Below are 14,782 nucleotides of genomic sequence, written 5' to 3'. Positions count from 1 at the left end.
AATATTATTCAGCCATAAATAACGAGGAAATTCCACTATTTGCAACAACAGGAATTGACCTTGTGGGCATTATGCTAAGTGAAATAAGTCCAAGAAAGACAAATACTGTATGATCTCACTTATATATGGAATCTAATTAAAAAAAAGTCATAGAGAAAGAAATCATTTATGTGGTTACCAGAGGCAGGGAATGGGGGGGTAAGGGAATTGGATAAAGTTGATCAAAAGGTACAAACATCCAGTTATAAGGTAAATAAGTACAGAGAATATACTGTCTGAGGGGAGGGCATAGCTCAGTGGTAGAGTGCATGCTTAGTCTACATGGGAGGTCTTGGGTTCAGCCCCCAGTACCTCCATTAAAAAAAGATTTTAAAAAACGATGATACAGTTAACACTGATGTATGATATATATAAAAGCTTTTAAGAGAGTAGATCTTGAGTTCTCATCACAAGGAAAATTATTTTTCATTTTTTGCTTTTTCTTTTTATTGTATCTATAAGAGATGATAGATGCTAACTAAATTTACTGCAGCAATCATTTCACAATACATGTAATTCAAACCATTATGCTGTATACCTTAAACTTATACAGTGATATATGTCAATTATATTTCAATAAAACTGGGGGGAAAGTTTTTTAAAAAAGAAAAGCCCAGTATTAGAAGCTTTCATTCTCCCCCCACATCTTTATTACTTACCTGATTGTTTTGCTGTTACAATAACCACCTTCAGCTATCACCTGGACATTTGTGCTGAATTTGGGAGAAATAAAGTCAGAATGTGTCTGAATACACTGACATCACAAATCTTAGCTCTCACAATATCAGCTGTGTGAGAAAAAAATATAGCAAACACTAAGAACAAAGACAGCTATGAAGCTTAATTCTTTAACTGAAGTTTGAAATCGTGCAGCAGGACACTCAACTGACAAAACAAGTGCTGTTAGAAATATTTAGGGGGACAGTCACACAATTCTAATCATCTGGTATTATGGTCAATGAACTTCTATGAAGCATCTACTGTGTTTGAGAAATGGGGAAGGACTCTAGATGAATAATTTATTGCTTAAAAATATGTATGGTCAATAAGACAACTTACTTAATGGTTAAATCAACTTGATTTCCGTCAGTAAAACATTGTAAACACAAAGATTTTATGTGAATTCTATCAGCTGAATGTGACAGTTTCTATCCACCTACCATCACCCCCTAAACCTATTTGTAATAATGCTCCACTGTCTCTAATAAGGAAAGCTCAGGCCCTTATATTCAGATATTTGTAGGAAGTTCAACAGATTTTAAAAATTTAACTCAATAAGAATTTTTTGATATTCGACCATCTAAATATGTGTTCTTTTCAAGTTTTAATTTTATAGTTTCTACATTTTGCCTTAATACCAGATTCAATTTCATGGGATATGGAAACTTTTCTGAATTTTTTCAGTGCCTAAAAGCAAAAGATAAAAGCCACGATTGCCTCACCAGAGATACCAGGACAGGGACAGCCAGCAGAAGCATGTGAGAGCTCTCAGCAGCCGTGTCTGTGCCTGATCTTGATCCTTGTCTGAAAGGTGGAATCGACGCTGCAGCCCTCGTTTATGTGCTCTCTGTGACCCTCCTATTCTTGGTTGTTCTTGCACTCTTTTCCCACTGAAGGATAAAAGGAACAGCTTATCAAGTGGCGTGTGTGTCACTTGCAAGCCAACAAGGAAGCTGGATCTGTTTTTCAAGCTTTGTTTTAGTTGGGTGTTTGGGGACGGATAAGATGAATTTGTTGAACAGAGAAATGAACCCATTATTTCCTAGGGGTGAAACTGCTTAATTGTGAAGGGCGCAGTGCCAGTTGCAGTTAGTAACTCACAGAAAGGAGTCATAACAATGCCTATTCATCTTTCCAAAGGTCGTGTTTGTAGAACGTATGGAATCAAGATGCTTTTCCTTAGACAGTATTTGCTTTTGGCTTTTGTGCCCATCTATATAATCCCACTCAAGGTTATAACAGAAACTCTCAAGCTCTAACTATACTTACAGTATAGATAACCTACAAAGAATCTGAATGAAGTTCAGATTACAACAGCCCTTGTCCTGTCAAGATCTACTGACAGGAATATGCAGAATAGATAAACAAGATTATACTGTATAACACAGGGAAATATATAGCTCACAGTGAAAAAAAATGTGACAATGAATGCATGTACATTCTTGTATAACTGAAAAATTGTGCTTTACACTGGAATTTGGCACAACATTGTAAAATGACTATAACTCAATAAAAATGTTAAAAATAAAAAAGAACAGCAAACTACAGTTTACTTGTGATTTGAAGGCAGCAGTTTCAGTGGACTTGTAGCTGGATTAACTAACAGTGGACTATGAGCTTTAGTTTGTTTTCTTAAGCAGTTTTATAAGTGACTTGAATTCTCCTATGCTGACCACATTTTTTTTTTTTTTTTTTTTTTTTTTTTTTTGGTTTTAGTAAACCCAACACCAAAGCATTTTTACTAGTTTCCTAGAACAGCCATAACAAAGTACCACAGACTGGGTGGCTTAAACAATGGAAAAGTTTTGTCTCACAGTTCTGGATGCCAGAAGCCCAAAATCACAGTGTTGGCAAGGTTGGTTCTTTCTTAGAGCTGTGAGGGAAGAAACCATCCAACTCTCTGACTTGTAGAAGATCATCTTCATCTCCACACGCTGTTCTCCCCGTGTGCATGGCTGTCTCCACATCTTCCCTTTTCATGAGGACACAAGTCATATTGGATAACGCACCTCGCTTTAGTGTGACTACCTCTGTAAAGACCCTATCTGCAAATGAAGTACTGGGGGTTAGAAGTTTAATCTATGAATTTGGGGGTGGAGGTGCAGGTGGGGGACACAATTCAACACAGAAGAATCAGTGATTACTGAGGGCTGATGTATTCTGAAAGTAAACCTAGTCTAAATAATAAGAATGTCTTTTCTTTTGCCGTTTCTCATTCAACATCTATTACCTGCCAGGGCCTTTGCTGGACATTGGGTATATAAAGAGTAAAAACTGAGTTTCTGCTCTTGAGAAATTCATAGACTGTGTAGAGAAGCAAACTTGTAAGTGCATTAAACTAGATGGTGATCTGTGCTATACCCGAGCAGTATACAACATCTACCCAAGACACCTTTGGACAGAGGTGGGAGAATCTCCCCCGGGGAGCCAGGGGAGACTTTCCAGAGGAGGTAACCTTGGAGTTGTTAAGGATGAAAGGAAGCTCAGCATAACAAAAGGCTGACAAACATTTGAGACAGAGAAATGCACAAAGAGGCATAGCTTTGTGAAGAGTTAATGTGGTCTGAATGTTTACGTTTCCCCGAAAATCCCACATGCTGGAAGCCTACCCCCTAATGTGATGGTATTAGGAGGTGGGGGTCTTTGAGAGGTGATTGGTTATGAGGGTGGTGCCCTCATGAATGGGATTAGTGCCCTTATAAAAGAGACTCCAGAGAGTTCCCTGGGAGAATACAACTCAGAAGAGGGACTTCACCCAGCCATTCTGGCTTTCTGCTCTGGACTTCCTGCTTTAAGAACCGTGTAAAATAGCTATCTGCTGTTTATAAGCCACCCATTCTGTGGTATTTTGTTATAACAGCCCATATGGACTAAGACAACAGTCTTGGCATGTTGAGAAAGGGGGAAATAAAGTTAGTTCAATCTTAAAATAAAATAAATGTTAATAACTTGACAACATTCAGTTGACTGGTCAAATCCTGGCCTTTATACAAACCAAAATGCTGAAAATAAGTTAGAAATATTATTCAGACACAACTTTAATTTCTTTGAGTCTCATTTTTCTTCTATACCAAGAAGAGGTCACGAAATTCTGTTATCAACATGTATAGATATTAGGGTGATAATCAGGAAGTATACAAAGATAAGATAATCAAATGTTGAAAACTCAAAATACTTTAGCTTTCCAGAACTTCAAAGACAGGCTTAGGACATCATGACAGTCAATAAGGAGTTTGTTAAAGAACATAGAGCTCCAGAAATCAGCATTGAACTGTCATTGAGTCTCTTTGTTCATACTAAACCACATATGTACAGGTGAAACTCCATAGGGTCAGGCAAAGAATGGGCATAGATGTTCAGGCTGAGCAATTCTCAGACTTCTGTGGGGTAGAGAGATACTTGAAGTCTGACTTGTTAGAGTGGAGAGAACTTGTGAGCACTCAGGGCATTTAGTAGAGACACAGAAGCAGTACAGCTAAACAAACCCTGGGGTAAATCTCTCTGTCTAGACCACCCTAACAAAGCTTAAAAACAAGCCTCAACAGGATCAGGCTGATGCTCCAGTAGCTTAGCTGCCTACCAGAACAGAGACTAAGACTTCAAAAGAAGAAAACAAAATCTTGATGCTCAAAAACATGGTATTCAAAATTTCCTGCATCCAATCAAAAATTACTACACATGCCAAGAAGTAGAAAATCAGGTCAGTGGTAGAGCATGTGTTAGGCATCCACGAGGTTCTGGGTTCAATCCCCAGGGCCTCCGTTAAGGGGACAATTTTTTTTTAAATTTTTTAAAAAGAAAATCATAATCCCTAACCAGGAGGAAAATTCAGTCTATAGAAATAAACTCAGAAATAACAGAATAATAGACTTAGATAAGGATTTTAAAATAATAAGATAGCCATTATAAATAAGCTAAGGGATTTAAAAGGAAATGCAACTGTAATGAAGAGAGAAGTGGAAAGTGTGTGTGTGTATATATATAAATACATATATATATATATATATATATACACACACACATATATATATGTAGTGTAACTTCTAGAAATGTCCAATTGAGGGATTAAAAAATAGAATGCACATCCACTAACTCCTGACACTCACTGAGAGTTGTCCCATGGCAGGCCATCCCACCTGTCAGCTGAGCAAACTCCTCTGCCATCCCCCCTCCCCGCCCTCAAATGGAGAAAACTCCCAGAAAGGAAGCAGGAGAGGGGAGCTTGAGTTGGGAAGCCAGCAGCGTGTTTAGATGTCACCCGTTGCAACTTCAGAACTCATTGTAAGCAGAGGGGATGTGAGTGGAGTATCAACATTGAAGATAGGACAAGCCCTTCCCCTTATTACTTGTATGGCTAGTCAGAGAAAAGAGAGATAAGATCATCTGTCATTCTGGACTGTTCCCATTACGCTTTGCAGGTCTGCCACCTCTGCCATCTCCCAGTGTTTCCCCAGTCACTTCCAGAAGTCCCGAGAAGACATCGCAATACAACTCACAAAGAAAGACTCACAATGACAAGACTGGGTGAGCCACGTGTTCTCCTCTCCTTTGGTAACATTGCTCAGGAAATCTCAGTCACTGCTCCTTGCTGTTTCCTGCTGATGACCTTTCAAATTTGTGATGTGACACATCATATTCGTTTCCTACTTCTTTCATCCCTGACCCCTACCTTACATTCCTGTGTTTCACTTCCTGCCCTGACACTCCCAGTGGGAACTGCCTTGCACTTGGAAAGTCTTCAGGGCACTTTGGTGTGAAAACACACTACGTATCCTCTTGATCAAGGACTGTGACTGAGACAACACCCAGGGGTTTGGCCAGAGGACAAATGGCAGATATTTCAAGCCATCGATAACATTTAATTCATGCAACAGAGATTTCTACTTTTTAAAGTACTACACAAAATTTTATTAGACCTCAGTTTTGTTTTGTTTTGTTTTTCCTTCCCTGAAGAGCTGGCTTTAAAAACAACTTCCTCCTTCTTCTTTTTTGGTGGGGAAAGAGGTGGTATATAGCAGGTATTTATTTGAAAAGGAAAAAAGAAGTATCTGGACTATTGCATTTAATCATGTATTATAATTGTGTTACTCTACCTTTTGGCATCAGAGAAAGATATACAATGAACATTCAGTTATCCCAGATTGAACACTAGACAGTAATTCTCTTGTTGTTACCTTCATTGTATAGAAGGGAAAATACATTTGAGTCAAGAAACTTGCCCAAGATCACACAGTCAACAACGGATAGAGTTGGAATTTACTCCCAAGTAAATCTGATTCTTTGAAACCTTTGTCTTAATCACCGTATGAACAGAATGGTCTTTCTCCTTTTGAAACTCCATGTTGTGTGTTGACAAGAGCTAAGCAGCCGGGACAGCAAGCTCCGTGTTTGAGGGTGAGGACTGGTCTTAGGTGTGAGAGCTTCACTGAACCCTCTGCGTCCTACTTGTGAATATTTTCCTGTGTCCTCTGACTTGGGGTGAATGCTAGCACTTACGGAGTTTCCAGAAGATTTGCATTTATTTACTTTTGTACATTTTATGAAGTTTCTTCCTTCTCATCTCATTATCAGTAATATTGGAGTTATGAAAAGATTATCATTTTTAGCTTTTTCAGTGTGAAGCAAAGCTCATGGAAGTTATTTCTCACTCCTGAGAACCCTTATTTACCCAACTCCTTGGAGCAAGCCTGAACTTGACCTCAAGTGTTCAGGATGCCAGCCTCACTTTGTTGCCTGTGTGGCAAGCTTCTCTCTAGGGCTCCGGATTTCCTGAATGAGTCCAGAATCAGAGACGAACACACACCCCAAACATCTAAAAATATTCTTCCTTTTCAGTTTTGGAGGGTGGTTTCTTCTACATGATCGGGATCTTTCTTCCCTTGACATAACGACTTTGTTTCTGTCTTGGAAACCTGATTTGCAGCAGTTATCCGGGGGCAGTGTGAACACCAAGTTCCAGAGGGCTTTCTGAGGCCAAACAATCCATCAAGTTCCATAAAAATTACACTGGGAAGGGTGAGAACTAATGCATTCAAGTCTCAAAATCATTCTACTATTTTTGATAAATTGGTATAAAGAGTTGGGATAATGTTAGATTCAGTGGTAACTACTTATAAATAAAGCTTAGAAAATTGAACCCCAAAATCCATTAGACCTTTTATGAATTAACTACTTAGCCACTCATGTTTTCTCCTTCTATTAATGACAAATTGTGTTTTGAAGAAAAAAAATCCTCTTTACTGCAGTTTCACTGTAAGCTTCATTAAATTATCAATAATAGTTTAAAAAATCCTTTAGCAAAAGCAATGAAATGAGAGTTCTTTTTAAGATAGCTACAAGAATGCAAATGTTTTTAAGGAGGTAAACTTGAGCAGCCAGGTAGCAAGACACTCCTTATAAAAGGCAATATATTATTGTAGTTATTCTTGCACTGAGGGGGAGGGGCCAGTGCACAGTTTGGAAAAACACATTCTTTTATTTTTTTATTGAAGTATTGTTGATTTAAAATGTTGTGTTAATTTCTGGTACACAGCGGGGTGATTCAGTTATACATGTATATATTCTTTTTCATTATAGGTTATTGCAAGTTATTGAATATAGTTCCCTGTGCTATACAATATGACTTGTTTATCTTTTCTGTACATAATAGTTTGTAGCTGGTAATCCCAAATCCCTAATTTATTTCCACCCCTTTCCCCTTTAGCAACCATAGATTTGTTTTCTATGTCTTTGAGTCTCTTCTGGTCTGTAAATAAATTCATTGTAACATTTTTCAGATTCTACATATAAGTGATACCATGATACTTGTCTTTCTCTGTTTGGTTTACTTCACTTAGTATGATCATCTTTAGGTCCATCCATTTTGCTACAAATGGCATTATTTCATTGTTTTTATGGCTGAGTAGTATTCCATTGTATATATCAGATACAACTTCTTTATCCAATCATCTGTCAATGGACATTTAGATTGATTCATGTTTTGGCTATTATAAATAGTGCTTCTGTGAACATTAGGGTGCATGTATTTTCTCAAATTAGACTTTCCTCCAGACATATGCCCAGCAGTAGGATTACTAGATCATATTGTAAGTCTATTTTCAGTTTTTTAAGGAATCTCCATACTATTTTCCATAATAGCTGCACCAAATTACATTCCCACCAACAATGTAGGAGGGTTCCCTTTTCTCCACACTCTCCAGCATTTATTGCTGTGTACTTTTTAATGATGGCCATTCTGACTAGTGTGAGGTGATACCTCATTGTAATTCTGATTTGTATTTCTCTGATAATTAATGACATTGATCATCACTTCATGTACCTATTGGCCATCTTTATGTCTTCTTTGGACGAATGACTGTTTAGGTCTTCTGCCTATTTTCTGATTGAATCTTTTTTGTTATCGAGTTGTATGAGCTCTTTATATATTATGGAAATTAAGCTCTTAATCAGCTGCATCATTTCAAATATTTTCTCTCACTTCATAAGTTTTCTTTTCATTTTGTTTATGATTTCCTTTACTGTGCAAAAGCTTGTAAGTTTGATTAGATTTCACTTGTTCACTTTTGTTTCTATTTCTATTGCCTTGGGAGACTTATCTAGGGAAAAATTACGATGATTTATGTCAGAGAAATATGATATTAAAGACTTATGTTTAAATCTTTAAGCCATTTTGAGTTAATTTTTTTGTGTGAGGGAGTGTTCTAACTTCATTGATTTACATGCAGCTGTCCAGCTTTCCTAACACCACATGCTCAAGATCCTGTCTTTTTTCCATTGTATATTCTTGCCTCCTTTGTCAAAAATTAATTGACCACAGGTGTGTGAGTTTATTTCTGGGCTCTCTCTCCTGTTCCATTAAGTTATATATCTGTTTTTGTGCCAATACCATGCTGTTTTGATTACTGTAGTTTTGTAGTATTATCTGAAGTGGAAAAGCACATTCTTGGGTTTGAGAGCCAAGAGGAGTGATGGCTATCACCAGATGAAATTAAGCATAACTTATAGTTTGATTTATTGGTGTAGCAAATTGAATGTCCATGAGGAGAAAGAGAAGTTGAGAAATATTGATGTAAATAATCATATTATCTACTAAAGATAAACCTTTTTTCTTCAGAAAAATGAAACAAACATTGTTTAGTTTGAAATACTTTATTTTCACGTTCTTTGTAAAAATATCAATAAATTTTTAAACTTCTCTTTTCTAAGACACAGAAAAGCACTGCATAGTTAACATTAAACAAGGCATTATGCCTTACAAGAAAGACATAAAATGTCCAAAGGATATTTGGGACATTGTAGTTCTTAAAGCTTCAACAAGAGAAATGTTGACCACAAACTGTGAAATCGTTTCAGTAAATAACAACTAACATTCTTTTAAAAATTTACAAAAATAGCTGTACACATACATTCCCCCATGGTGACAATGACCTCAGTATTCATTTGGATCCAGCAGCCTGTATCACAGGGGCTAGCAAGCTGTGGGCTCCCCAGAAATATCAGTTTAATGACTGGAGAATATTTGCAAATCTTCTACTTCAAATTAAATAAGAACCAAGATAATTAACTTGATTTTTTTCAAAAAATAAATAATAAAAATAATAATCCAGTGCACAAGTAGATTCAATCATTACATCCTTAATTATTTTACATGTAAATATTAACCCAGAGTCTTTGAAAACTAGCCAACACACAAATTAATAAATAAATAAATAAGTGGAAGAATCCTCCCAAGAGATGGTCAAACGTATTAAGTCCAGTCCAGGTGGCCCCAGGTACTGATGATTTCTCCTTTCCCTCTTTGATTCCTGTAAGGGCAGGGCCTACTTTGGGAACAGCCATCACGGGGCTTTCTTCTTGCCCCTGGTCAGCTGGAGCTGCCCCTGTAATGAGAAAAGGATTTTCTTAGGAGCTCTTCCAGAAAACTGGCTGCACAACAGTCTTCTCCTATCCTGCTCCCCAGATTTCTGAATCCAGTCTTCCCAGCCTGGCACCTGCTATGCTGTGTGGCAGAGACCTCTAGGCTATTGGATATTCTTATTCAGGAATGGGGTAGGGTCTGCGGTCTCCACTGCAGTGTTGGCTACAAATGGCTAGAACCATTACTGTCTACCTGTCACACTGGGCCTCGCTTAAGCCTCACAGTAAACCCATGCGTAGCTACTATTGTTTTCCCTGTTATACTAAGTCTTAGATAAACCAAATAATTGTCCTTGAGTCATATGGCTAATAGGTGGTGGAATCCAAATTTGTACCCAATACCAACTGGCTGCAAAGTCCCTGCTCTTTACCACTAAGCTTTAAGAGCTTATGTTGCAGAAAACGAAGGTTCTGCTTTTCAGGTGTGAAGCCCAGAAAGAACTGGAGCAGGTGTATGTGTTGGGGGTAGGGAGGGGGGTGTGCCTGTGTTTTTTATACAGTTTTTTTTTAGCATAACTGGCCAACCGCAGTGAGAATTTTAATGAAAGCAGCTTAAACTGCATTCATCTGAATTGGGATGGAGTCAGGGGCCAGGATGGAAGGCACTGAAAATATCTTGGCATCAGAGCAGATTAATGATCTTAATGGCAAATTTAATCGTGAAATAATGATTTTCCATTCCTTCAGCTAAACCCTGGGTTTCTCTGATACAGTTTTCAGGAGGCAGAATGACCCTAGTCACACGTGTGAATAAGAAACCTTAACTCACTTGTTTAGCATCTTGTCGACTATTTTCTTAACCATGGGGGCTGCGGGGTTGAGACAAGCTTCCTGGCCATTCTTGAGAGTGGCTCTGCAGAGAGAGGGGAGACCACGTGAGGCCGGAGGTCAGGCTGGGGGTCAGGGTGGGGGGACAGGGAGGGTAGCGGTGAAAAGGACCGCAGCAGCGGCGGCACTTACATGACTTCCGTTTGGCCACAGTGGGGTCCCGGGGCCGTCACCTTCACGCTCTGGATGTTCTTGAAGTGAATTCCCTGCAAGGTCTGCAAGCAGTGGCAGCGCAGTTCGGTGACCACAGGCACCCCTGCAGAGAGAGCAGACTCGGTTAGGGGGCCGTCCGGGGATGGGCGCCCAGCCACCCGCCCACCCGCCCCGGCGATGCCGGGCGCCGCGTCTCACCTGCTGCGCGCCGGCCGGCGGCCACCAGGAGCAGGAGCAGCAGCGCGGCGCGGAGGAGCCGGGGGGCGGCGGGGGTCGCGGTGCGGGCCATGGGGCTCAGCTCGGAGGGTCTCTGTCTGCGGCGGTTGAGCTGGCGGATCGGACTCTGTGGCTCCCCGAACCCAGGGAACCCCTTTTATCCTGATGGGACAGGAGCTCGCAGCCCGGGGCAGGGAAATTCCCGGACATGTGGGTCGTTCTCGGATCGGGAAGGAAGACGCGGCCCCGTCGCGGGGGGGAGAGCGCTGGGGCCCGGGCCCGCCCGCCCCACTCCCGCCTAATCCGCGGACCCGGGGGTGACGTCTTTGTGCCCAAATCTCTGCTTGGGAGTGAGCTGTCACCACTCTGGGGCTACCGCCTGAGAGGAGCCTGTGAGCACCCGATCACCCCTGGTCTCGGGGCAAGAAGAGGGGGAAGTGTTGGAGGCAGATCCGTGAGATGCACCTCCACCCCCCACACCCCCTGCCCGCCTCGTGGTGACCGGACAATTTTAGCAGGAGAGTTACCTCTTTAGTGATCAGACCTGGGGGAATAAAGGAATAGGAAAGGAGGAGATTTTGCTTAGCCTCTATCTGTCTCTCTGAATTTCTATTTTGCCTATTTCGTACGTGTGGAATGTATGCTCTCTGTCAAAAATACAGCCATCATCTAGGATTCCAAAAAAGGATGTCCAGCTTGTTCCTCTTGTTGTGTATCTTCAAGTCACACTTAGAATATCTTGGTTATGTTTTCCATTTGGTGGGAACTGGGATCAGTACCAAAAGTTGAATCTAGGGTTAATTTCAGTGAAAGTTGAGAACTGTAACATGCCCTTGGCGTTTGTGTCCTGCTGAACATCCTTCCTCCTGGGCAATATTGGAACTTCCAAAATTCCCGCAGGTCTCCTCTTCCCTTTATGAAGGGTTCTGAGTTGATCTATGAATAGGGCACAGGTGATCACTTTGAAGCTGTGGGTGGGCTAGTTGGGGTCACTTCTGGTTCTATCCTTGGACAGAGTATTACATGGACACTGGAGAGTGGGTACCAGCTGCAAATCACCCTTGGATGTGTGTGGTTAAAATACGAACTACCGGATCACACATAAAAATCCTGTTTCATTCACTGAAGAGTGACCTTCAGTGTTGTTCCTTCTTCCTCTTAAAACAGTGACATGTCTTTGTTTTCTGACCAGGAATTTCAGTCTTTTGACCTGATGCTTTTACTATTTTTTCCCTAGAAGTTTGAGAGAACTTGGCTTGACTCAATATTAAGTATAGCAGGTTTAAGTGTAATTCTCCAGGTTGAATTGAGAACTCTCGGAGATGCAGAATATGATGGGAGTGGAGAGAGGAGAAAGAAATGGCCTCTGGCCCAGGGATGGGTGTCTAGGGGCAGGGCTCTGGGCAGCCTAGCTCAGTGAGTGAGAAGCTGCGTTCCACAGCCAGCCAGCTCCGGACGTGCAGCGAAGCCGCTTGCATTAAGTTGCCACCTATCACTTGCACACTGTTAAATTTTTCTTTGCCTATCCCAAGGTGGTTATGAGAAATGAGTCAATGTGTGTGGGAGCCAGCAGGGATCAAATGCCTTATAAACGTTTGTTAAGTAGATAAAATAGAAATAGCTTTTTCCAGTATTGCCTAAACAGAAACTCCACCTGTTGTGAATCCTTCTATAAATTAAAAAAATAATAATAAAGAAAGAAAGAAAAAGGTAATGGAAAGGTTCACTCCCCAATTTTTCTTTTCACATTTAAAACTTTCTATATCAGGCTTTCTAAAAGGAAGGCACCGCTACACTCTACTAGGAGAAGCACTTACATGGGATTTTTTTTTTTTTAACTCAAGATCTATCATGGATTTATTTTGCAGCCTTACTCAATCACTTATCTATTAGAAGGGAGCTTAAATTAAAGACTCTCCACATTATCTATTGCCAGATATTTACAAAATGAATGACTTGTTTTTAAAAATATTCTAGTGTTTTTCAGTGTGCTCCTGAGAGAAAAACCTGGGAAACTAAAGGAAGATTAAAATTTGTGTTAAGCAGCAGGAAATAAAAAATCATCTAAAGGCTGTAAAATATGGTGACAAATTCAGGAATAATTGAGAGTTTGTGTGATTTCTCCCCTCATTATCAGAGTTTCCTGGGATTTCATGGCGAACTGGCCCAGAAATACAAAAGCCAGTCTTTAAAAGTTGAAAGATGCATTGTTTTGTTTTCTAATTGTGATACAGGCTTGGTTTCTAAAGCTTGTAAAAGTCAGAAAGGCATACAGAGATTATTTTTCCTCTAAACTTTCTTAACTTTTGTCTATGGAACAAACTTTAACAGGTCACTGAAAATTTGCTTTTTTCTTCAACAAACATGATAGCTGATAAATTATAAGAGCACACAAGGTGCTGAGTAAATATGAAAGAGGCTACTTCCTTTATTTAGTTGCCACATACCACAGGCACGTTACTAAACCTCTGTACCCACCCTGCGATGCAGCACAATGATTCTGTGCTAAATTCCAGGCTCTCTTCTAAGGGTTACACAAATATTGACTCATTTAGTTGTCCAAACATCCTTGCGAAATTACTTACCATTGCTATCTTTGTGATACGTTAAGTTCACAAATAAGGAAACTGAGGTGCAGAAAGGTTAAGAAGCTTCCCTAAGGTCACCGGATACTGTGCCTGGGACCCAAACCCAGAGAGAATGGCTTTTAACGATTGTACTATGATAACAGTGCTCAGTGATGTATTATTTAAAATTTCCAGAGAGGAGTGATTTTTAAAAAATTGTTTGCTGTTCCTCGAGTTGACTGTTTCAAATTTACTTATTCTAAAATGCAAACACAATGGTCATATACCTCCATAGTTTGGTTTCACTAACAGCATAACTCTCTCCTGTGGCATTGATATAATTTGTTATACTTTCTTGAAGTAGTCAATTCTGAAAAATAGTAACTTTATCATAGAGAAATTTGGCAAACATTCCCTTAGCCAAATGATGATAATGAAGGTTAGTATCATCAACGTGATGTCCGGTGGATATCATGTACCCCCGATGGGATGTGATGAGAAGGTCACTTCACCTCCTTGGTATTCTTCCCAGAAGCTCATATCCCCAGTCCAACCATGAGAAAAATATTCTTCAAACCTAAACTGAGGAATATTAAATGGCTAACACTCCAAAATTGTCAAGATCATGAAAACTGGGAAAGACCAAGCAACTGTCACAGTCCAAAGGAAAGTACGGAGACATGACAACTGCAATGTGGTACCTGGATTGGACCCTGGAATAGAAGGAGAACAGTAAATGGAAAAACTGGTGAAGTTCAAACTGGAGTTTCCTGAACAGTAGACGTGCCAATGTTGTTTTCTTAGCTTTGGCCAATGTACCGTAGTAATGTAAAACAGTCACAATAAGAGATATTGAGTGAAGCACACATATGAATTGTAATATCTTTGCAACTTTCATAATTTAAAATTATTTCAAAATTTAAAAAAATAAAGCTGTTTTTAGGCGGTTTCTCTTTCTAAAGCAATTTAGAATACCACCAAAAGGAAATCAGTGGACATGACTACTTTATCTGGTAGCTTCCTAGAAGGGGAATTAAATTTTTGTTGACTTCATATTTCATGAAATATGAAAATCCAACATATCTGCTGCCCGGTTTTGGACACTTCATCATTTTTCATAGGCCTAAGTAGTTTGTCTTCACCATTAATCATGCTGTCCAAATTGCTCATCTATTTCTTGTAACTGATGAATAGCAGAAAGTGTTTGCTTTAATGGCCTCCAGACCCAACCCAAAACTGATGTAAATGAAACTATTCAGGGAGAGAGGAACTCCAATTTATCTACAAGAGCTGCCAAAATAAATAAATAAATAAGTAATTAAGAAGTTAAGAAGTAGCCAACA

General features: G+C 39.6%; 1 protein-coding gene across 2 annotated transcripts in view; it reads right to left on the bottom strand.

Moving 5' to 3' along the window:
* The window catches only part of LOC105091368 (growth-regulated protein homolog gamma), a 99,086-nt gene extending 87,952 nt beyond the window's left edge, over window positions 1–11,134 (bottom strand). The window contains exons 1-4 of one of the 2 annotated variants that reach the window (XM_064485393.1): window positions 10,855–11,131; window positions 10,636–10,759; window positions 10,445–10,528; window positions 8,902–9,638 (exon numbers count right to left, since the gene is read on the bottom strand). In XM_064485393.1, the coding sequence (XP_064341463.1) occupies window positions 9,623–9,638; window positions 10,445–10,528; window positions 10,636–10,759; window positions 10,855–10,945 (315 nt within the window). In that variant the 5' untranslated portion in view covers window positions 10,946–11,131 and the 3' untranslated portion in view covers window positions 8,902–9,622. Of the gene's footprint in view, window positions 1–8,901; window positions 9,639–10,444; window positions 10,529–10,635; window positions 10,760–10,854 lie in introns of those variants that run through there. The other variant, XM_064485394.1, reaches the window with a different exon arrangement.
* Window positions 11,135–14,782: the final 3,648 nt, after the last annotated feature.

This window comes from Camelus dromedarius, chromosome 1 (assembly GCF_036321535.1).
Source record: "Camelus dromedarius isolate mCamDro1 chromosome 1, mCamDro1.pat, whole genome shotgun sequence".
Lineage (NCBI taxonomy): Eukaryota > Metazoa > Chordata > Mammalia > Artiodactyla > Camelidae > Camelus > Camelus dromedarius.
Note: the sequence above shows the minus strand (reverse complement) of the source record. Positions and strands in the feature narration are given on the sequence as shown.